Source organism: Antechinus flavipes, chromosome 2 (genome assembly GCF_016432865.1).
Source record: "Antechinus flavipes isolate AdamAnt ecotype Samford, QLD, Australia chromosome 2, AdamAnt_v2, whole genome shotgun sequence".
NCBI lineage: Eukaryota > Metazoa > Chordata > Mammalia > Dasyuromorphia > Dasyuridae > Antechinus > Antechinus flavipes.
The window spans coordinates 236,940,471-236,962,797 of record NC_067399.1 but is presented as its reverse complement, the minus strand read 5'-3'; the positions used below and the strand labels follow the sequence as shown (position 1 = coordinate 236,962,797).

At 45.0% G+C, this 22,327-nt stretch overlaps 1 protein-coding gene and 2 long non-coding RNA genes across 6 annotated transcripts in view; 2 read left to right on the top strand and 1 right to left on the bottom strand.

Annotated features, from left to right (window-relative positions):
- The window catches only part of LOC127548918 (uncharacterized), a 444,700-nt gene that overhangs the window by 338,957 nt on the left and 83,416 nt on the right, over positions 1–22,327 (top strand). The gene's annotated exons all lie outside the window — the stretch shown is intronic.
- Positions 1–22,327, top strand: part of RIPOR3 (RIPOR family member 3) — a 108,418-nt gene that overhangs the window by 46,137 nt on the left and 39,954 nt on the right. For 2 of the 4 annotated variants that reach the window (XM_051976588.1, XM_051976583.1), the window contains exon 2: positions 15,539–15,664. The exons of 1 other annotated variant lie outside the window; for it this stretch is intronic. In XM_051976588.1, coding sequence (XP_051832548.1) covers positions 15,564–15,664 — 101 coding nt within the window. In that variant the 5' untranslated portion in view covers positions 15,539–15,563. Of the gene's footprint in view, positions 1–6,420; positions 6,521–15,538; positions 15,665–22,327 lie in introns of those variants that run through there. One more of the 4 variants, XM_051976585.1, reaches the window with a different exon arrangement.
- Positions 17,568–20,957, bottom strand: LOC127548919 (uncharacterized). The gene is made up of 3 exons (XR_007950484.1): positions 20,009–20,957; positions 19,830–19,884; positions 17,568–18,185 (listed from the first exon to the last, which is right to left on the bottom strand). It is a non-coding gene; the product is annotated as an uncharacterized LOC127548919 (long non-coding RNA).

Sequence of the window (22,327 nt, the reverse complement as noted above, 5' to 3'; positions counted from 1 at the left end):
ACATCATCCAGAGGTCTGGCCTGTTGTGGACATTCGGTCCTCAGGTGCCCCAGAGAAGAGTGATCTTTATGAGCCGTGGTCCCATCAAGCCCCCTCTTACCCGTTCCCTAGGAGTCTGATAGCATTCTCCCACCAAGGCAAAATTAAGGGAAGCTGTGCTAAACGTGCCAACAATATAATTAAAACCGCCCCAAGATTCTGCTGGTGGTTTCTCTGTATTGGACTAAAGAGAGAAAACAGTCTGGAGCCTCCCGCCTCCTCCTGCTGCAGGAGGACCCCACAGAGAAAGATTCCAGAGCAAAAAGAGCCAGGGCAGAGGGTATCAATTAGGCCCAGACGTGGTGGCTGTCACCCTTTCTCTTTGTCCCCTGCACACACCAAATTCATGCTGATCTTTGTGCTTTTGCTCATCACCCTTCCAAGGGCCTGAAAATACCCCACCTTGTTTTTCTGGGAGTTGTTCAAGCCCCTGCGCAATGAAGTTTTCCCTAAACAGCCCTCATTCTCTGAACTACGCCTCCAGCACATCTCTTCGTGGAGTACAAGATCGATTGCAGCTGCCCTGTCTTGCTTTCCGGTGTTTTGTATCTAAGTCTTATCTTTTCACTGGTTTGGCAGCTCTCTGAGGGCAGGGACCTTGTCTTAGCCTTCGCTATGGCTTCCGTATTCTCTATAACTAGCGTGGTTAGTGGGTGCTCCTGCTTGCTGACGATTGATAGAAATCCAAACTGCACAATAGAGTACCTCACTACGTGAGAGAATCAGGAGACTTGGCTTAGAGACTGGAGGGCAGTGTGGTACAGCTCTGACATTTACCATCTGTTTGGTTCAGTGTCTCTGGTCCCCAGTTTCCTCATCTGGAAAGAGCTCAGGACCTGTTGGCATAGATTTTGAGATCCCGGGATCATCCACACCAGAATGCAACATCAGGAGAAGGGTTCAGTTTAGGATATGTCATCATAATCATCATCTTTTGTCATAAAGATGAAAGAGAACTTAAAGATCACGTAGAGCAATCGCCTCACTTTACAAGGGAAGAAACTGAGTCCAGTTAGTAACAGAGAAATAGACCAGCTTCATGCATTCTTACTACACAGAATAAAATCAATCTGGCCAATAAAAATCCACCAGCAGGGACTCCCGTACTGCTATGGGATCCAAAATTGTCCAGACCAATTCCCCAACAAACACATGAATGTAAACCTTCCCAAACAATTTCCCCAGCAAAATCAGTACAGAGACCAGATGCTTGCCCTCGTAGCACCTTACCTATTGCCACACACACACACAAACACACACACACACACACAGTTTTTTAGTTCAGGGGGAATAAAACAAACAGGACAATCACAGACCTACTATCCCTAGTAAAAAAGTTCATTCTATAATGAGCTGCAAATTTTCTTCAGTTCTATTAAAGGAAAACACCCAGGCTTAAATTAGTGGTAGGATGAGTGTAAGTTACTTTCCCTGAGGCTAATTATTAGGGCATTCATAAACACTTTAAAAACATATCCCAAATACTTTTAGAAAAATCAATGTCATTTTTTACTTAACAAAACATAGTACACTTTCCTTCTTTTTTTTTCTTTCTCTTCTTTCTTCCTCCCTTCTCTCTTTTCTTTCTTCCTTCCTCTTTTTCTCTCTCTCCTTCTTTCCTTCCTTCCTCCCTCCTTCCCTTTCTGTCTTTCTTTTTTCTTTCTTTCTTTTTCTTCCTTCCTTCCTTCCTTCCTTTCTCTCTCCCTCCCTCCCTTCCTTCCTTCCTTCCTTCCTTTCTCTTTCCCTTCCTTCCTTCCTTCCTTCCTTCCTTCCTTCCTTCCTTCCTTCCTTCCTTCCTTCCTTCCTTCTTTCTTACCTTTCTTTTTTAGGAGAGAGCTCTTCCTCCCTCCCTCAAGTATGTACTAGCAGTAATCTGAAAAGGAATAATAAAGTTTCATTCAGATTTTAGGAAGAAACATTGGAAATGGGAATCAGGAGACCCAGCTTTGAGTCCTAACTTTGTTATTTAACCAGCTGTATTATCTTAGACAAGTGACTTTGTTCTCTGAAAACTGATTTCCTAATCTGTAAAATGAGAGCTTTATATTTAACACATGATACCTAAAGCTTCTTCCTGCTCTAACATTCTAGGTTCTCATCTTCTTCCCGCTCCAATATTCCATGGTCTGTCAGGTCTGACATTCTGTGTTAAGTCCCTTGCATCTCAGACATGTTGTATTTAATATCTTGAGGTCTCTTCCAGCTCTAATGTTGTAGAGTTCTGTACATAGTATTGCTGTGAGAACTGCATGAGTTAATGTATATGAAAGTACCACTGATATGTAAGGGATTATTGTTTTCTTCCTGTTATTTTTTTCATTATTTACTTTGTATGGCTTAGTGTCAAAGGTCAGTCATGTATTTGAAGCATAGGCAGCCTCTGGTACCGTGTGGGGCCTGTGGATAGAGGGGGCCACCACCTCTGCTGGAGGTGTGTTTATGTTTTTTGGTAAACAAAGGGTAAGGAGGCACTTCCTGAATTCTCTCACAATCCCTGGCTTCAACAATCTGGTTTTCAGGGGATTTGTATTTCAGCCCCTTCAGTCCCAATGTGACTTTCAGTCCCAGGATAATAGTGTGGGGATAGGGAACTAATTGGTCAAAGCTCACAGAACCACAGATTTTATGGAACAGAAAATGTGGCTCATTTGCTGTGACAGATCTTTGGAGATTTTGCCTTCTTTCTCAGCCAACACCTTCAGTTTGACCCGGATCTAGTGACTCTCAACAAGAGTGAAGTAGGGGATTCTTGCTTTGAGTCCAATTTTAATGGGTTTAATTTGAAGGGCACTAGAAAGTTCAATCCTCTAACTTTCAAATATTTCTTTCATTCAAGGGATAATTTGCCTTGAATTTGAATCATTGGCGATTACTCACTTGCCCTAAGGCACGAGCTTCTTCCTAGTTCTGCTTTCAAATATGATAAACACTTATTAAGTACTTACTACACATGAGATGAGCAGTAGTATTGGGGAGTCAGGAAGATTGGGGTGCAAATCTAACCTCTGAGGAATACTAATTATGGGATCAACATTAAGTCACAAACTCTGGATGTCCTCGCCAGACTTCTAAGACTGTTCAGTTACAAAATTGTTCATCTGCGTTAGTGGGAAGAATTTCCACCTGGGTAGGCTCTTTACACGAATGAAATCACATGTCTGGATCTGAAAAAGAAGTGCAAGGGCCGGTGCTAGGTTTTCACACATCCATTCTTAACTGTCATGTGTAACTTTTAGACATTTCCTCCCATCCACCAACATATTTGAAGATTTCCTTTATTTCTCTTGATATTTCAAGGACATCTTTGAAGCAAATATGCCTCTATCTCTTATCTTTCTCCTCTTTTTCACATGACCAACCCACCTTTTTCTCAATAATACTTCTCCTTTGTATGCTATTCTTCTCCCTCCATTGCTTTATTTGCCCCATATGGGATAGTTATTTTTAATACTTTGTCGATTGTAGGTGAGGTTGTACTCATCCGCGAACCCTAATATTGGGGAGGGCTGAGACTGGTGAATCACTTGACTTCAGGATTCTCAGCTGAATTAGGGCTAAAGTTGACTGGGTGGCCAGTAAAGTGTGGCACAAATATGATGAGCCATTGGGAACAGAGGGCTTCCTCTCTGGCTAGGATTGGCAAATGGGCTCAAGTTGAGAAAATGGAACATGTTAAAGCTTTCAGGCTAATCAGTGATAAGATTATTTACACTTTTGAAGGAGATGGGGAAACCTGGTCTCCAAAAAAAAAAAAAAGTTTTTTATAAACAAAAGTGTTTCTTGACTCTCAGGCATGCAACAGCCCAGCATGGAAACTGGCATTAAAAAGAAAGGCCTTTTTTCTAGGAGAAGTTAAAAGGGGTTAAGTCATTGTAGCCAGATTTTCCCCCTCCTGTAAAATACTGGGCTGAGCTCATCTGTAATAACTGTCCAATAAATGTATACTGTTCTCTAGATTGCCCATCTAACAAAATTTCATTGTGAACTGATTTATTAATCATTTCTTATTTACCTTTTGTAGACAGTGCAAAGCACATAATGGGCACTTCATATATACTGCAGAATAAATGATTGAGTTAGTAAATGAATGGAGGGGATGGTCTGGGAAGAAAAGCACACTGAGAAAAGTGAAAAAACAGACAGGTGATTGCTAAAAAGAAAAAAAAAAAGTTTTATCTCCTTCTCCTGAGGAAGCACCAGTGTTTACTCTGAAGTCTTGGCTCCTTCTTAACTCGAGTCAGTGATGAGTTAGGGGATGACTGGCCCTCTTTCTAACAGCAGTGCAGGTTCTCCTGTTTCCCTGATTTGTGCTTATAAGTGTCTTGGGACTGCCTCACATCTAATCCTGAACTCAAAAACCCTCCACCTTCAGCCTCTTCACATTCCCTGGGGCAGAGGCAGCCTGGTATAAGATTATATCATCTTTCTAACTCTCAGTTTATTCATCTGAAAAATAAAGGATTTGGATTAGCTGAGCTCTAAGAGACCTCCTCTAGTTCTAAATCATAGACCTTGCCCTGCTCAGTACGGGGAGTAGACTGTAGTAGAAAGGGCTTAGTATCCAAAGATTTCAATTGGACTCATGGCTCCAGAATAGAGAATCATAGGATTTTTCTTTTTGTTGTTCAATTGTTTCAGTCACAACTGACTCTTTATGACCCCTTTTGGGGTTTTCTTGGCAAAGATATTAGAGTATTTTGCCATTTCCTTCTCCAGTTCATTTTACAGATGAGGAAACTGAGGCAAACATAAAGTGACTTGCTCCAAATCGCACAATTAGGAAGGTTTGAGGCCAGGTTTGGATTCAGGAAGATGGATCTTCCTGACTCCAGGTCTAGCACTCTACTTACTGCACCAGCTGCCCCAAGAATCATAAGCTTGAGAGCTAGAAGGGATCATAGAAATTATTAGTCTCTCTCCTTTATTTAGAGATGAAGAAACTAAGATCAAAAGAGTAAAAGTAAAAGATTCTAAACCATAAGATAGGGTAGAAGATTTGATTCCTGATTCCATGTCTAATGCCAGATTTATCTTCCCAGTCTTAGTCTCAGTTTCCTCTTCTATAAAATGGGGACACCGATTTTTACCTGATTTACCTCACTGGTTGGCTGTAAGGAAGAGGCTTTGAAAACCTCAATTCCCTCTAGAAATGTGAGGTATTATTTTCCAGAAGTTCATACCAGTGAAACCTGACCTCCCTTTAATGAGCTGCTAAATTGCTACTAAAATTGCCAGTTTTGGATTAAATAAGCAAGATGGAAGCGGCTTCAGCATAGCTGTAGTTGAATTTGACATAGTAGAACTAAGATGGGAAACTCATCCAGGTTTTCCCTCTTGTAAGCCTGGTCACTGTTGGATCGATGAGCTTCCAGCCCAGTGAAGTGTAGAGAAAAGAGCAGGGATTCAGATCCCAGCTCCATCTCTCGCTACCTTTGTGAAATTGGGTGAGCTCCATCACATCTCATCCTGCGATCTCTGAGATGTCTTTGAGTCCTCCATATGGCCTTTATCCTTTAGAGTCAAGAATGCAGATCCTTGGAGAAAGGACTCTGGACCTTTAGAGTCAGTAAGCCTGGACTCTTAAGTCTTGCTAAATCATTAGTTTTGTGGCCACTTCCTCAGGTTCCTCATCAGTGAAATAAGGGGCTTGTCCTCCTTGATCTCTAATGGCCCCCTTCGCTCACAGATTCTCCAAGAGCAGGCTTGAAGCAAGAACTATAATCCTGTTCCCAGACTCACATTCCTTGTCTTGGGCTATTTTACAGTTTCCTTTTGTGCTAAACTGAAAAGTTATTTTGGAAAGACTTGCAAGTAAATTCAGCTGTGGTTGTATTTGAACTTCTAAAAGAAGCCCTAAATGAGGGAATCAGGCAGCAGAGCCACCCAGGCCAGGAGGCAGTGTTAAACTTAGAAGCATCACCACCTCGGAAATTGCAGGTTATCTGGCCGGAGGAAGCGAAGATCTCTAGCCTTGTAGACCATGGCCAGACTGGGCTGCCGGGGAGGGGTGCCAGGCCCAGCTGGGCCGGGCCAACCCCCTTTCCCAGGTGGCACTTTGGAGGAGTCCAGGACAGTGCGCCTGGGGAAGAGGCAGCCAGGAGACCTCTCTATGGCTCTTGAGCAGACTGAACAAGGGAATTTGTTTGCATAGGTCCCTGGCTGGCTCAGCAAGAGGACTTGTTTTCTTTCCCTTGACTCGGCTGCAGATCTGTCCGCTCTGGCCCAAGAGAATGGGCCAGAAGCCTCCCGCATTCAGCTGATGCTTTCTCTTTTAGGAGCACGTGCAGTTGATGTAACCTTCTCCCCTCCCCCCACCCCCTCCTCTTTGGGGTTATTCTGGACTGGTCACAAGCTTTCCAAAGCTGCCTCAGTTAGAGCTCCTGCTCCCCCAGCGAGCGGAGGCCGCAGAGGAAGCACCAAGTGAGCAGGCTGACACCGGGAAAGAGCGCTGAGCTGGCCCTGCTCCAGCCACCGGGCCCAGGTTTGGGAAGCTGCATGCTTTATACCCTTTCGCTGTTCAGGGCCGCGGGGAAAGAGAGGGAATGTTAATGTTTCTCTCAATTCAGGGGGGCTGAATAGAGAACCATGGAGACGCCCCTTCTCTGAATCAGTGTGTTACAGCAGAAAAAGCTGGGGGTCTGGGAGGTAGGCTCCCGGGTCTGGGCCACACCGGAGTGTGACTTTCACAGTCAATCCCCTTTTCTTTCAGCCTCAGATTCCTTGTTTGTAAAATGAAGGGGGGAAGCGGGGGGGGGGGGGGGGGGGGAAGAAAGGAAAGGGGCAGTGGGGGGGGGGCTCTCTAAGAGCCTTCTGATTCTATTCTGTGTTCTATGGGATTTCTCAGTTCTGAAATTATGTATTCCATGTCCGGAGGTTTCTCTCATGGGATCATAGGTTAAAGATGGAGGGACATCCGAGACTGTCTAGTTTCCCCCTTTTTAAAGATGGGGAAGCTGAGGTCCGGCACGGTGAAACAATTGATTGTTACATAGTTAAGTAGATAGGAAGGAGCAGAGATGAGCTTTGACCCTTGGTCTTTTGACTACTAAATCCATCTCCCCGCCCCCACTGACCCATCCTTCTCCCATACAAGTCCCAGTTTCTATGTTTTTAGGCCTGTTTCAGCTATGAAATTCTGTGTCCTAACGATGCTCTGTGCCCTAACGTCCCTCTCAGTCCCGATGTTCCATGTTCAGATACTATTCTAAAGGCTCCTCTGACTCTCACATTCCGACTCGCTGTTCTTCCTAGCTTGGACGATCCACGTTGCCTGTTGCACGATTTCTTCCAGCCCTGACCTTCTAGGACTCTTGGGTACTTTTAGGGCGATGAAGGCTGACTCTTAACTGCCTGCTTTCATGGAGCCCGCACCCTTGCCCCGGGGGGCTGGGAACAGGGACTCCTAAGGCCCCAGCCGCAGTGGGAAACCTTGGTCAGCCTTGCCTGCCTGGAGTTTGATTGCAACAGTTAATGAGGGGGGATCAGCTGGAGCTTTGGCTGCTCCGGGCCAACTTCTCCTCCCAAAGCACGAGGAGGGGGAGGCTGGGGGCGCTGTCTTGCCAAGCAGCTGAGCTTCAGGAAGTGTTTCAGCTCTCCAAGAGCCCGTGGGCGCCGGGCCTAAAGTTTCCAACACATGAAAAAGTTCGTAAACCAGAACCGCATGCGGCACAGAGGCCCGGCGCTGGGACGGGGCAGCAGCCTGCTCCCCCGGCCGCCACGTTTCCAGCTGGCCGCCTCCCAGATTGCCCCCTCCTCAAACAGGAGTGGGGGCTGAGGGGCCGTTTCGGAAACCTTTCCCCCCCTTCCTCCCGCCTCCTCTGTTATATCTTTGGGATGAGACTCTAATGGATGGTTTACCAGCCAGCCAGGGCACTTCTCTTCTCCCTTTGGCCAGATGGCGACGCAAAACCATGTTCTGTGATCTTTGGGGAACAGGGTCCGCTTCCTTCCTTGCCTTTGAGACCCAGGAACCCCATTTCCCTCAAAACTGGTCAGCAGTACCCAGCTTCGTCTAAAACTTCTGTTTGGGGGACGGGGGCTCATTTGGCAAGCGTTTGATGTTTCTTCTTCCTAACTGCTGGGGAACGAGGTAGGAGAGATTTTTGTCAGTTGAGGAAACCTCTTCTCCCTCAAATCTCCCTTGGAGCTTTGAAAACCTTTGTTCAGCAGGATAAACTAAAAGGATGCTACCAAAACTCCCCTGAAACTCATCCAAAAGGGGAAGGCTGAGGGCAGGGAGTGCCTTGAACCTGTTTCGCAAACTCCTTTCCCTTCCCAACTGGTTCCCACCCTCACAGACTCTCTGGGCCTTCTTCCAGAGGGGAAAAGGTACTTTAGGGCCAAAGCCCAAGGACCCATTTTATTTTCCGAGTGAAAGGGTCTGGTCAGGACCTAGAGGTCAGAACAGAAATAATATCTGAGGAAGAATCATTCAATTCATCTAACCACTCCTTCCCCAAGAGGAAATCAAATAAATTCTCTCCAGAGAATGGAAAATTGGGAAAATTTGCAACAGCTTGTGATGATAGTCTTGTATTTGGGTCTCTTAATAGAGTTGCTGAATGATTGTGGGGCGGGGGCAGAGTATTTGTGGGTTTCCCAGTAGACAAAGTTCCCCCCCCCCCAATTCTAGGCCTTGACACATATCAGATGCTCAAGAGCAAAAACAAGGAAGAGAAATGCCCAGAACATAGTAGATGTTTAATAATTTGTTTTTGAGATTTCACTGATATGGGAAGTTCCCCGATGAGGAAACTCCCCTCACCAATGTGGATCTGCAGTTTTCTGCAATTTGTATTGTTAGAGAATTGCCTGGCCAGTTGTATTGGACTTTTGATGGAGAGAGCCATCTGCACTCACAGAGAGGACTGTGGGGACTGAGTGTGAATCTCAACATAGTATTTTTACTTTCTTTTATTGTTGTTTGCTTATGTTTTATTTTCTTTCTCATTGCTTGATTTTTTTTTTATCTAATTTTTCTTGTGCAGCATGATAATTGTGGAAATATGTATAGAAGAATTGCATGTATTTAACCTGTATTTGGATTGCTTGCTGTCTAGGGGAGGGGAAAGGAGGGAGAAAAAAATCTGGAACACAAGGTTTTGCAAAGGTGAATGTTGAAAATTATGTTTTGAAAATAAAAAACTCTTAAAGAATAAAATGAGGTGGAGAAGGGGGAAAAAAAGAGTTGCCTGGATCACTAAAAAATCATCATTTAGTCAACAAACACTTTTTTTGTACCAAAGGCAAAAGACAGTTCTTGCTCTTAAGGAGTTCATATTCTAATGGGAGAGATAATATGCAAGCAACAATGTACAAACTATATGTGCATATGTAATATTATTAAATATAAATAACATGATTTATTATATATTTATAAATACATATAGTACTATATAATATATAAAAATATGTGGAGAATATATAATAAATTGGAGATAATCAACAGAGAAAAGATACTAGCTTTGACAGAAATTGGAGGATTTTGGAGTTACATAAACAACAAGATGGCAGATAGACTACCTCTCAAATCTCTCCAGAACAGAAATTATGTATCAAAGATAAAGCAGCTGGTTCCAAGATTTAGGACATCCAAAATTCAAAAGAAAGTTTAAAAAGAAAATAAAAAATCTCAGGATTTGACCCTCCCTGACCTTGAGTTCATTTAGCACCCCTTCTCTGTCTCCCTCTTGAGGCAGCACTAGTAGATCCAAACCAAAACTTATTCCCAGACCCGTTCACATGGGAAGCTGTGTAGAATCCCACTAAGTTTGAGGGGAAAAGCTCAGCCCACAGCTGGCATTTGGTCTGACCACTCAAAAGTCAGTTGGGGTAGATGCACTCGCAGGGGGTCCTCAAACTTTTTAAATAGGGGGCCAGTTCGCTGTCCCTCAGACTGTTGGAGGGCCGGACTATAGTAAAAACAAAAACTTTGTTTTGTGGGCCTTTAAATAAAAAAACTTCATAACCCTGGGTGAGGGGATAAACGTCCTCAGCTGCCGCATCTGGCAGAGACTTAGTCTGGAGATCTGTTAGCTGCCCAGTATAGGAGAAAGCTGAGAGGCTTTGAAATACAGCCTTCAAACATAGAGGGGAGAGAGTCAGAAAGTGACTGATAAGGAGAATAAGGGGAAGGGGGAGGAGATCAGAAAAGCATAAAATAGGATTTTAGGGGAGACTTTAAGAAAGTCAGATGGAGATGAGATGGGAGAGAATTTCAGGTATGAGAGACAGCCAGTGGAAACACTCAAGTTGGGAGCTAGGGAAATGATTTGGGAAAAAGCAAAGAAGTCACTGTCACTGGAGGAATGTGGAGGTGAATAAAGTATAACAAAGGTAGTGGGGAGCCAGGGCTTTAAATGTCAGAGGATTTTGTGCTTTTATCTTGGAAGTATAGGGAACCACTTGAGTTTATTGAATAGGGGTGGAGGGAGGTATGACATGGTCACATCTGCAAAAGTGATCTGTTCTGGGTCATAAAGCCAAGAGGGTCAGAGTGAGACTTGAACCCAAGGCTTCCTGCCTCTGAGGCCGGCTGTCTATCTTCTGCTGCCTCGCCTCTCACTTTATTCATGATTGTTGAGTTGAAAGGATGGGCTCATGTGGATAAGGCTTTTAGGTTTTATAATCAGGGTGCCTGCCCATCCATCTCCTATGTACATTACATGGAGCTACTGCCTTGTGATCATAAATAGGAATTGTGTACTACGTGCCCCAGAAATATCTCTGGGCACATACAAGCCTAGGGAAAGGAGATACCTCCTTCTTCCTTAATCGTTAGTTGACCGAAGTAGGCTAGCCAGTGGTTGCTGTAATTGGTTGTTGTATTATTGATGTCTGGCCTAAAATTCACTGACAGCTCCCTTAGCAGAGGGAAGGGGGGGCCGGAGGGAATGGCAGGAGTCTGAGGAGACACCCGGGGCCAATCTTCTCCCACTTTCCTGCTAACTTAACATCTGAGGATGCAGCCTAGCTATTGGTCTGAAAACACAGTAGTGATGATGGACACGACCACATCCTCGGGAATGGCTGCTTTGTGTCGTCTTCGCTACCAACTGGGGTGGGCAAGGGAAAAACGCTCCCAGAGGGCAGAGCTCGTCTCATATTTGCTTTTAATGCTGCAATGGCTGATTGTGAGAGGAAGGAGCTTCTGGCCAAACCTGGCCTTGCCGTATAGCAGAGAAAAGGGTGGTCCCTGCTCTAAGTGGGGATGCTCATTCAGCCATCCTTTGTGGAGTGCTTACTACATACTCAAGGTTGCTATGAATTTCAAATGAAATAATGCCTTTCATGGGTATGTGTAAAGTACTTTACACACAGTAAAGGGCTTTATAAGTAGCAGTTTGTCATTAGCATTATTATTAATGTTATTATCATTATGTGGCCCCATGCCATGGTGGAAATGAGCAAGAAAAGACATAGTTCTGGACCTGCGTGGGGTGATATAAGTCTGGTTGAGAACTCAAAAACAATAGCTAATATTTACATGATGTTTATTGTGTGCCAGACGCCGTCCTAAGCATTTTGCACATATCGTCATTTGATCCTCACAATAACCCTGAGAATAGGTGCTGCTATTATCCTCATTTTACAGATGAGTAAACTGAGGCAAATAGAGATTAAAATGACTTGCCCAAGCTCACACGGCTAGTCAGTGTCTAAAGCCTACGGACTCAGGTCTTCCTCACTCCATCTAGACCCAGGGCTCTAGATGCTGTGTTACCCTGTTACTTCCAAGACTAGATCATGGAGAATTGAGAATTATATGACTGCATTGTGTAGTACAAATGCTAGGGCAATTCAGAAAGATCAGGGTTGGCCCATGACATTTCCTCACTCTGGGTCTCAATTTCCTCCTCTATAAAATGAACTAGTTGATCTAACAATACAATGATCTTATTGTTGGGAGCGGGGCTGGGTTCCATGGTGCTGACTGAGGCCTTCCATGAAGGGGAAGAAGTTCCAGTTGGGGTTTTCCTGGACAAGAAGAAGGCAAAGATAAGAACAGAGTTGTACAAGAATGCAGATGTTGGGGGTCATGGATACAGGTCTTGAGACCCCACTGGCCAAAGGCAAAGTTTAGTCTGTAGCTGGGTCTGAACCAAGATTACAGTTCTAGCCTGAGGACTAACAGGAGGCCAAGAATTTGGGGGTCAGGTACCAGACCAAGCTCATACAGGGGAAGGGAACAAGCATTTATTTTATTATTATTATTTTTTAAATAACTTTTTATTGATAGAACTCATGCCAAGTGAATCCCTTGCATTCACTTCTGTTCCGATTTTTCCCCTCCCTCCCTCCACCCCCTCCCCCAGATGGCAAGCTGTCCTTTACATGTATATCCTAGACACAATATATATGTGCAAAACTGAACAGTTTTCTTGTTGCACAGGGAGAATTGGATTCAGAAGGTATAAATAACCTGGGAAGAAAAACAAAAATGCAGTTTATATTCATTTCCCAGTGTTCTTTCTTTGGGTGTAGCTGCTTCTGTCCATCTTTGATCAATTGAAACTGAATTAGTTCTCTTTATCGAAGAAATCCACTTCCATCAGAATACATCCTCATATAGTATCGTTGTCGAAGTGTAAAGTGATCTCCTGGTTCTGCTCATTTCACTTAGCATCAGTTCATGTAAGTCTCGCCAGTCCTCTCTGTATTCATCCTGCTGGTCATTTCTTACAGAACAATAATATTCCATAACATTCATATACCACAATTTACCCAGCCATTCTCCAATTGATGGGCAGCCTTTCATTTTCCAGCTTCTAGCCACTACAAACAGGGCTGCCACAAACATTTTGGCACATACAGGTCCCTTTCCCTTCTTTAGTATTTCTTTGGGATATAAGCCCAATAGAAACACTGCTGGATCAAAGGGTATGCACAGTTTGATAACTTTTTGGGCATAATTCCAGATTGCTCCCCAGAATGGCTGGATGTGTTCACAATTTCACCAACAATATATCAGTGGGAACAAGCATTTATGAAATACCTACTATGTGCCAGGCACCGTGCTAAGTGCTTTGTTGTTGCTGTATTGTTCGATCTTTGCATTTGGGGTTTTCTTGGCAGATACTGGAATGGTTTTGCCATTTCCTTCTCCAGCTCATTTGCCAGAGGAGGAAACTGAGGCAAACAGGGGTAACGACTTGGCCAGGGTCACATAGCTAGTAAGTGTCTGAGGCTGGATTTGAATCCAGGTCTTCCTGACTCCAATTCTGTCCCTCTATCCCCTGCCCCATCTAGTACTTCACAATTATTATCATATAATTCTCACAACACTGTGAGGTAGGTGCTGTCATGAGGAAGAGAGTAAGTGGCTTTTCCACACAACTAGTAAGTTGTCTGAGGCTGGATTTGAATTTTGTTCTTCCTGACTCCAAGTCCAGGGTAGGGGGAGGGCACTTTGGTTCTCCCCTCCCTCTCCCCCGCAGCCCCCAAGAATCTCAGTTTTCTATACTTGCCATTCTGTCTGGAGAAGCAAGTTTTTACGATCCTCTGTTTGGTTGGGTCCTTACATCCAACTTCTCTTGAATTCCTTTTAGTTGAAGAACACCTGACATGTCTGTCACAACACATGCGCGCACACACACACGTACCCATCATCATCATCATCCATAATCACAATTGACTCTATTGTTAAAAGGTCAGCACCCGGGATCGTAAGTCAGGAAAATCTGAGTTCAGATCCAGCTTCTGGCATGGACTAGCTGTATGATTCTGGGCAAGTCACTTAATTTATGTCTGCCTCAGTTTCCTCACCTGTAAAACAGGTGTAATAATAACCTCTCTCTCCCAGGATTGTTCTGAGGATCAAATGAGAGCTTCCAAAACCTTGCAGTGCTCTGTAAATGCAAGCCATGATCGTCATTATCTTACACAGATGGCAAGATATTTAAGCTGGGCCTGAAAGGTTGAGTGGAAGTTAACTAAATATTAAGAATATTAGAAAAGATCAGGAGAGACACATAAGTGAATGCATGAAGATGTGGTAGAAAGAACGCTGGCTCTGAAGCCTGAGCACCTGAGTCAAAATCTTGACCTTGACATCAGTGACCTTGGGCAAGTCACTTAACTTGAGTTTCCTCCTCTGTAAAGATGAAACTATTAAGCTAAATGATCTCTTAAGTTCTTTAATTTGTATCATCTTATCTCTGATCCAGCGAGGTATACTGTGATTCAGCATATTGTGTATGTGGCACATTGGTGTTAGGAGTAGTCTAGCTTGGAGGTATTTTAGAGCATGGCATTTTTTGGGTAATGGAGCTGGGTTTTTTGGTTTTGTTTTGTTTTGTTTTTTGCTTGTTCTCATCATTACTTGTGACATGATGAGGCAAGTAGAGATCCTGGGATCAAGGTATGAAAACAGAAAGATTTGTGTTTAATATTAAAGAGAACTTTCCCTTTGTAAATGTAACAGACACTGGGATTTGTTCCCAGGGGAGGCAATGGTATGTCCCAATTGTTGATCCAGAATGAAGATCACTCTCATGCTAGGATGGTTTCAGTGCCGTGCTGGCAATTTCTTTATTGTCATTTAGTTGTTTCAGTCACGTTCAGCTCTTTGTGACCCCATTTGGTGTTTTCTTGGCAAAGATACTAGAGTAGCTTGCCATTTCCTTTTCCAGTTCATTTTACAGGTGGGGAAACCGAGGCACACAGGATTAAGGGTCTTGCTCAGAGTCACAGAGCTAGGAAGTGTTGGAGTCAGGATTTAAATTCAGGTCTTCCTGCTCCAACTCCAGCTTTCCATCCGTTACATTATGTTGCCTCAAAGGTATCATTAGTCCTTCGTTCTTGAAGAGGACAGTGATTTCAGGGAGGGATGCTGTGACATGCAAATGAATTGGATTTAAGTGAGGGAAGGTGGTGCAAGGTCCCCTGCCTCACTTTCCCCTCCGGAGCCTTCTGGGCCCAGACCAGAGATCAGGACCACTGGAGATGGCCCTGGCTGCGATGGGAGACCGTGGCCTTTGTAAGCTAAGGTCTTTAACAGGTTTCAGTTTGATGCAGGCCATGGTATTCAGTGATTAAGTCTAGGTGATGAGGAAGGGACAGGAGGGTGGGAAAGAAGATTGTAAAGGCCTCTTCTAGCTTCAGTGACTTGAGAACTTGAGGTTTGATTATCCATTTTGTGGGGTTGAGTTCTAACTTGGGATTTGCCTCCTGTTCAAAATTTGAGCAGGGCATTTGCTGGGGAGGGTCAATCGAGGACACATGAGAGACAAAGAGGAGAAAGACAGAAGGACTGTGGTTAGGAGGGAGCTGGAAGCTGCCTGGGGTCCTGAATAGTCTAGCTGGTCTGCTGGGTAGAAAAAGTGAGATTGCCTTGAAGTACACCTTTCGAGGAGTTCTTCCAGGAGGAGAGTGGTACAGGATCGACTGTTAGACTTAAATCTCAGAAACGGCTCCAGAGTTTTCATGCTGTCCACTCTCTGGAGGGTTCAGTCCAGCCTGGTCCTTAAGGGCCCTTTTCTTCTGTCCTCCTTCCCTCCAGGTGACGGTACTTCAGGCTGGAGACCATGTCCGTGAAGGTGAGATTCCTCTCGCCTGGGGATGTCGGGACCATGGGCAGAAGCTCCTCCTTTGCCGGGTTCAGCAGCGTGCAAAGCAGGAAGATTTCGTAAGTCCTACTCAACTCCCTGAGCAATGCTCCAGGCATGGAGCTTATGCAAGGCCTCTGAAGATGGGTAGTAGTTCTCCCCTCTCTCATCTTCCAGATGTTTGGGGAATGTCATCCAGCTGCCATTTTCAATTCTCCTGACCTCTTACCCACAGCCAAGCGCCAGTCATTGGATCTTTATCACATTCCTCACCCTCCACCCCCATCCTAGTCCCAGTAATTTAATTTAAAATTTCTCTGATTTTAATTCCTTAAATTTCAGACCCTTCTCATTTAACTTCTCTTTTAATCCTTACAATGGCTCTGTAAAATAAGTAATGCAAAGGTTATTATCCCCATTTGCCAGATGAGGAAAGTGTGCTCCCACTTGTGTCTCCCCCTGAAAAAATAACTTGCCCCAAGTCATGTAATCACTTAGTAGCCCGAACCAGGACTTAATTGTAGGTCTCTGACTCCCAGTCCAGTTTGCGCTTTGGGGCATGGGGATGGGGACAGGGTAAGAAGTGAGTTAAGTAGGATAAAATTATTCCCTTTTTTCCCTAGAGGGAATCTGGGACACAGAGAAAAGGAGTCACTTGTATGAAGATTTATGGGGAGGCTGTGGTAGAGCTGTCAGCGGGAGACACAATGTCACTAGTCTTATGCGAAACCAGAAGTTTTCATATCCTTGACAGAGGCAAGAGTAGCCCCTTCTTCTCCAGGGCAGTTATTAGCTGGTCTCCCTGGAGTGTCAGTGGGAGCCAAAACAATATTTCTAGAAATATCTAGAAAGTCTGGAAAGGAAAAGAGGCTCATCAGCTGTTACCCATGTCATATCGCAGTGGTTCTCAAAGTATGGTCTAGAGGATCCTGGCAGTCTCTGAAACCCTTTTAGAGGGTCTACAAATTCAAAAACAGTTTTTATTTCCAATATGGTAAATGTCTATAAATATAATCCAGATAAACAAAAACGCTTTGGAGAGATCCTCAATAATTTTTAATAGGATAAAGATACTGAAAACAAAAGTTGGAGAACCACTGTTAGAGGGTGAGAGAAGTAATTCATGAAAAAAAAATCCATTTTCCTAATCTCCAGATTCATTACGGATAGATCCCATTTCTCAGACTGGTTTGTGCTGTCTCTGTTTTCAAAATCCAGACGCACCACTGGAGATTGGGGGTGGGTCTGGAAGAGACAGATATATCTTCTCATTAAGCACCCCAGACTCTACTGGAAAGAGTCTATGGGAATCAAGGGGAGCTGAAATTCAACCCCACTGTAGTCAGAAGACTTAAGTTTGAGTCCTGGCTGGGCTGCTCACGGATCACTGTGGAAAAGACTTCCCTTTTTGAACCTGTTTCCTCATTTGTCAAATGGAGACAGTTAAGACTTTTGCCACCTACCTCCTAGGCTTATTTCAAGGAAGACATTTCACAAATTGTAAAGTGCTGTAGAGAAATGAGGCTTTTTGTTAATTATGGAGAACTGCAGGCCCCGAGGCACTTGAATTCAGACACCAGGAACTTCAGTTATCTAGAAAGGAGAGCCAAAGAAATTCTTTCCTCTCATTTCCCTGGAAGGCTGACTTATAGTGCAATAGTATTCCCGGACTAGCCTGTGATACTGGAATGGGGTGAGAAATCTGAGGCTGCCTCAAGTCGGCTCTAACTTGTTCATAGGCCTTGGGTCATGTGGTTTGGAAGGACTGATTATAAGAATTAGGAAAACATCATTTTAAAGCTGGCAGGAACTTAGAGGTCTCTGAGTTAGAAGTGATTTTGGGATGTAAGGTCTAGAATGTTGGACTGGAAGGGATCTCAATAATTCTTACATTTACTATGTGTGTGTGTGTGTGTGTGTGTGTGTGTGTGTGTATGTATGTATGTATATTACAAAATACTCAACATGTATAGGGCTGTCAATGTCTGACCCTGAATCTGGTGCTTGTAGCATGTATAAGTCTCCAGACTTTGGGGAGGTGAATGCAATTACTGTTGGCTAAAGAGCTGTATCCATGAACTCCAGAGTTCTCTGTGTCTCTGAACTTCTCTAGGACCTTGGGAAGTATCCCTGAAGCTCAAACAGGAGCCTGGGCTTTAGCCTGACCAGACCCTGAGAGTAACCCACCTTTCTTGGAAGCCACAACAAAGTTTGGGGATAATCTTTCCCCAGATCTGGTGACTGTACTTCCCTACCTTTATTCTAAATTTCCAGTAATAATGGATGGAAGAAAAAGGACAAAGAGAGAAAAACAAAACAAAACAAAACTATGATTCTCTTGTAATGCCGGAGAAACTGAGGCAGGAGAGAGATTAGAGAGTTTTAATATTTTTATTAATGGGAGAGTAAGATTGACTGGACAGGACTCTCGTCTCAGATTATCCAGTCAGACAGAGATAAGTATACTGGTTCCAAGGAATCCACATTGGTCCCAGGGCTGGAGGACCCAAAGAATCCAGCGTCCAGCGTCCAGCGTCCAGCATCCAGCTGCCAGACGCCATTCTCCAGCAATGAATGGAGGAACCCCAACTTCTTAAATACCTTTTTGGAGACAAAGAAGAGAAAGGGAGGGAAAGTTTTTTTATCAGGGAGGGGAAGCCATAAAACCTAAAAATTCCAGAGACAAAGAAGTAAAGATATCATGGGTTGGTCTTGGAATATTCTAAAAGAATATTGTAAATCCCTAAAAGAATCAGGAGATCTACTCTTTTATCTTGCTAATTCATAACCCGAGAGCGAATAATCCTTAGTTTTACTGGGTCAGAGACAGAACAGTTAAGGAAACTGAGACAGGGAAACTGAGTCAGGACAGTTAAAGAAAACTGTGGCATAACACTCTGATGACCTCTCAGGGGAATAGTGACAATGAAACTGGATCCTGAAATTTTCTGTGTAGTTTATGGCAGGTATATGCAAGCATATTTAAATAACTCTTAGGCCTAAACTTGTTCCATTTGGTCCCAGCTGGCACATATGTCGAAGTTCTGGGGAGGCACATTTGGTTATAGAATAAGGAACAACTTCTTCACATTTGGAGTTAAGGATGGAATTTAGAGCTTCTTGTGAAGATGAGAAAGGGGAGAGGGAGGGAGGGAGGGAGGAAGAGAGAGAAAGGGAGAGACAGAGAGAGAAAGGAGGGAGGGAGGGAAAAAGGGAGAGAGAGACAGAGACAGAGAGAGAGAAAAAGAGAGAGAAAGGAGGGAAGGAGGGAAAGAGAGAGAGAGGGGGGGGGGGGGGAGGGGGAGGGAGGGAAAAAGGGAGAGAGAGACAGAGAGAGAGACAGAAAAAGAGGGAGAGACGGAGAGAGAGAAAAAGAGAGAGAAAGGAGGGAGGGAGGGAAAGAGAGAGAGAGAGAGACAGAGATAGAGATAGAGAGACAGAGAGAGAGAGAGAGGAAGGCAGGAGGGAGGAAAAGAGGGAGAGACAGAGATAGATGGAAGAAGGGAAGGAAAGAGAGACAGAGAGAGAGAGGGAGAGGGAGGAGAGAGAGAAACTAACTGCCTGACTGAGTATATTTCTTAAGCACTGTGTGCCAGGCAGCAAGCCAAGCTCTGGGAATACAAATACAAGAAAACAAGACAGTTCATGACTACAAGTCATTTACATTCTAATGGAGAAAGACAATTCATAAAAAGGAGCTGAAAGAGGGATGTGGTAATAGAACTAGAAACTAGGTATAGAGAAGTCTGGGAGGGAGATGGCAGAAATGATTCCAGGTGAGATAAGGCAGAACTGGCGTGTGGGTCTGTCTCTGTATCTGTGTTTGTGTGTCTGGGTCCCTGTCTGTGTGCGTGTGTGGAGCCCAGGATGAGGGAGGGGGCGGCAGGAAGGAGGAATGGGCTCCCAGAGCCAGGGTGGAGAGCACCGGTTACCTGGGATCAGCCCTCTAGGACCATGGTGGTGAGGACCCCTGCCCTCTGGCGGGGTGCTGGCATGAGGAAGGTGGGACAGGAGCCACGGCGCTGTGAGGATCTCAGTCCCTCGCTCCAGCCCACACTTGGACAAGAGTCTCTGCTGCTGTCTCTCGTGCCCTTTACCTTCTGCCCATGGTCCCCTGGCCACGCCACTTTGGGGGGTCCCTGATTGTCAGTGGGGCCACTAGGTGGCGCCATAGTGCACCGAGCTCCCAACCTGCAGTCTGAAAGGCGCCTCTTCCCAAGTTCAAACCCAGCCTCAGGCACTTACTAGCTGGGTGACTCTGGGCCGGGCACTTCACCGCTGTTTGCCTCCATTTCCTCAACTGTAAAATGGGATAATAATAGCATTCACTTGATAGGGTGATTGTGAGGATCAATGAGATGTTGCAAAGTGTTGGACAGAGGCTTGGCACATGGTAGGGGTTGTATAAATGTACTGTTACCTACCGTGTAGCAGGCGCTGTGCTAAGTACTTTGCAAACATTGCAGTTGATCTGAGGTAGGGGTAGGTGCTATGACAGTCCTAATTTTATGGAATGTCCAACACTGATGACTACATCAATCGCCTTAAAAAAAAGGAAAAGAACAAGACCGTGAGAACTGAAATCTGCTTTTTCACCCCTTTCATCTGTTTGTTACTCCTGACTCTAAAGTACCAAATGAATAGGCCCAATCCCTTTCGCAAGATGCAGCTAGATGGTGCAATGGATAGAGTGATGGGCCTGGACTCTGGAGACCGGAGTTCAAATCCAGCCTCAGATACTTACTAGTTGTGTGACCTTAGGCGAGTCACTTAATCCTCCCTGCCTCAGTTTCCCCAATTGTGAGAGCCATCCCGACTCCTGGAACCTGACCAGCTTCCAGCTTGCCCAGGATTTAAATGCAAAAGACATGAACCTTCTCATTGGATAGACTAAAAGCATGTAACCATCCTTGACCAATGGTCACCAATGCTGGCTGCCTCCCACAGGTCATGTCACCGCCTACAATTTCCTGCATCTCAGGTTCAAAGTTCGTTCCTCCAAGAGAGTAAATGACCTCCCCAAGGTCCCAGCTCAGGAACAGGGATCATGTGACTCAATACTGAGAAATACTTCATCCAATCAGTCCCATTCAACTGTAAAATAACAACGCCAATCTCCCAGGGCTATTGTGAGGATCAAATGAGAGAATATGTGTTTAAAAAAACAAAGCAAAACACTTAGCACCGTTTGCCTGACAGTTAGTAGGAGCTGCATAAATGCTTATTTTTTCTTCACGTGAAGGGTCTTTCAGGTTCTTGAATGACCTTGTCACCCTTCAAGGGTCATTTTGTTTTACTCCCTGAAGCTTTTTGAACTGTCTGGCAGCTGAGAGTCCTCCACAGCAGTGGATCCGGGAGCAGGGAAGAAACAACTTGCTTTATATGGGCCCTCTCCTTCCCAGAGACCCTCTGACCTGGCGCTCTGGGCTCCCCTGGGGGGTAGGAATGACCCAGGCATCAGTTACAGACCTTGTCTTCAGGCTCTCTTTCACCAGGTAACCTAACCTGGCTGAAATGGATTCCTGCTGCCAAAGCCAACTCTGGGAAAATTATCTTGGGTCAGGAGAGAGACGGAGGAGGGAGGAAGTGGTCACCGAAGGCCTCCGAGTCTCCCAAGGCTCCCTCTCCCCTAACCCTTCCCGTTTTCTCCCCTGCACAAAAGGAGCTCCAGGCACTTTTAGACTAAAGGCTTTTTATAATACAGATCCTCCTGTGAGTGGGAGCTCGGAGAATCACTTTCACTTCTTTAATATGTTAAGAATTTGTGATTTCCTGGGTGTGCCCTCATTCCCTGCCCAGGTAAAGAGCCCATCCTCAAACAAGTGGTCCTTCACGAGTTACTAACGCAGAAAAAATGCATCTTCATTCATAGCCAGGGCGCACAGCCTGCCCGTCTGCACTTAGAAAAAGTCCTTAGAAGAGAGACTCACAGTTCAGTCCCTTGCTTGTGCTCAGGGTCCGCCTAGAGGCCGGGATCACCTCCGTGAGGCATCTGAGGAGGGGCTCATGGGGTTCGTGGGAGCCAGAGTGAAATCTGTAAACTTTAAAGTTTGCCTTAAATGCCAGTTATTATTATTGGTCCGGACTTGTGGACTCCTAAACTCCTAAAGAAGGAAATTCCCTCTACTACTCCCACTAGGAGGTCTTGCTGACTTTGACTCCCTAGACAAGACAATATGCTTCCTCCAGAGGCAGTTAGGAGTAAATCTAGCCTCAGGCCCTTGAGCTGTGTGACCCTGGGCATGTCACTTAACCCCTGTCTGCCTCGGATTGTCGCTGTTGTTTTTCAGCCGTGCCTGACTCTCCGTGACCCCATTTGAGATTTTCTTGGCAGAGACACCAGAGAAATGTTGATAGCCTGGGCACAAGTGGTGGGTGGAGATGTCAGCGACTCCTTTGCTAATTTTTGGTTTGATATTTTTTTTAAGGGGAGGGAGAGATTAGGCATTGGTATAAAACCTGCCCAAGCAGCTCCTGAATTTCACGGGGTGAGGACAGTGACAAGGAGCGCCTCCCTCCCACTAGAAATGTCTGTTTTGCCACGGGGACCTGTAGTAAGGAGACTTCCCAGCACATTTGGGCTCAGGAGTGCAGGGCCCACTCAGGGCAGAAGTTGCAATGAGTGGCTGTGCATGTGTGTGGTATGGGTCTCTCTGCCTGCCTGTGCTTGGCTCTTTGCCTGGGCCCAGCAGTCGGTTGTTTAATATTTACCCAAGCTAGGTTCTCCATGGAACATCCACACC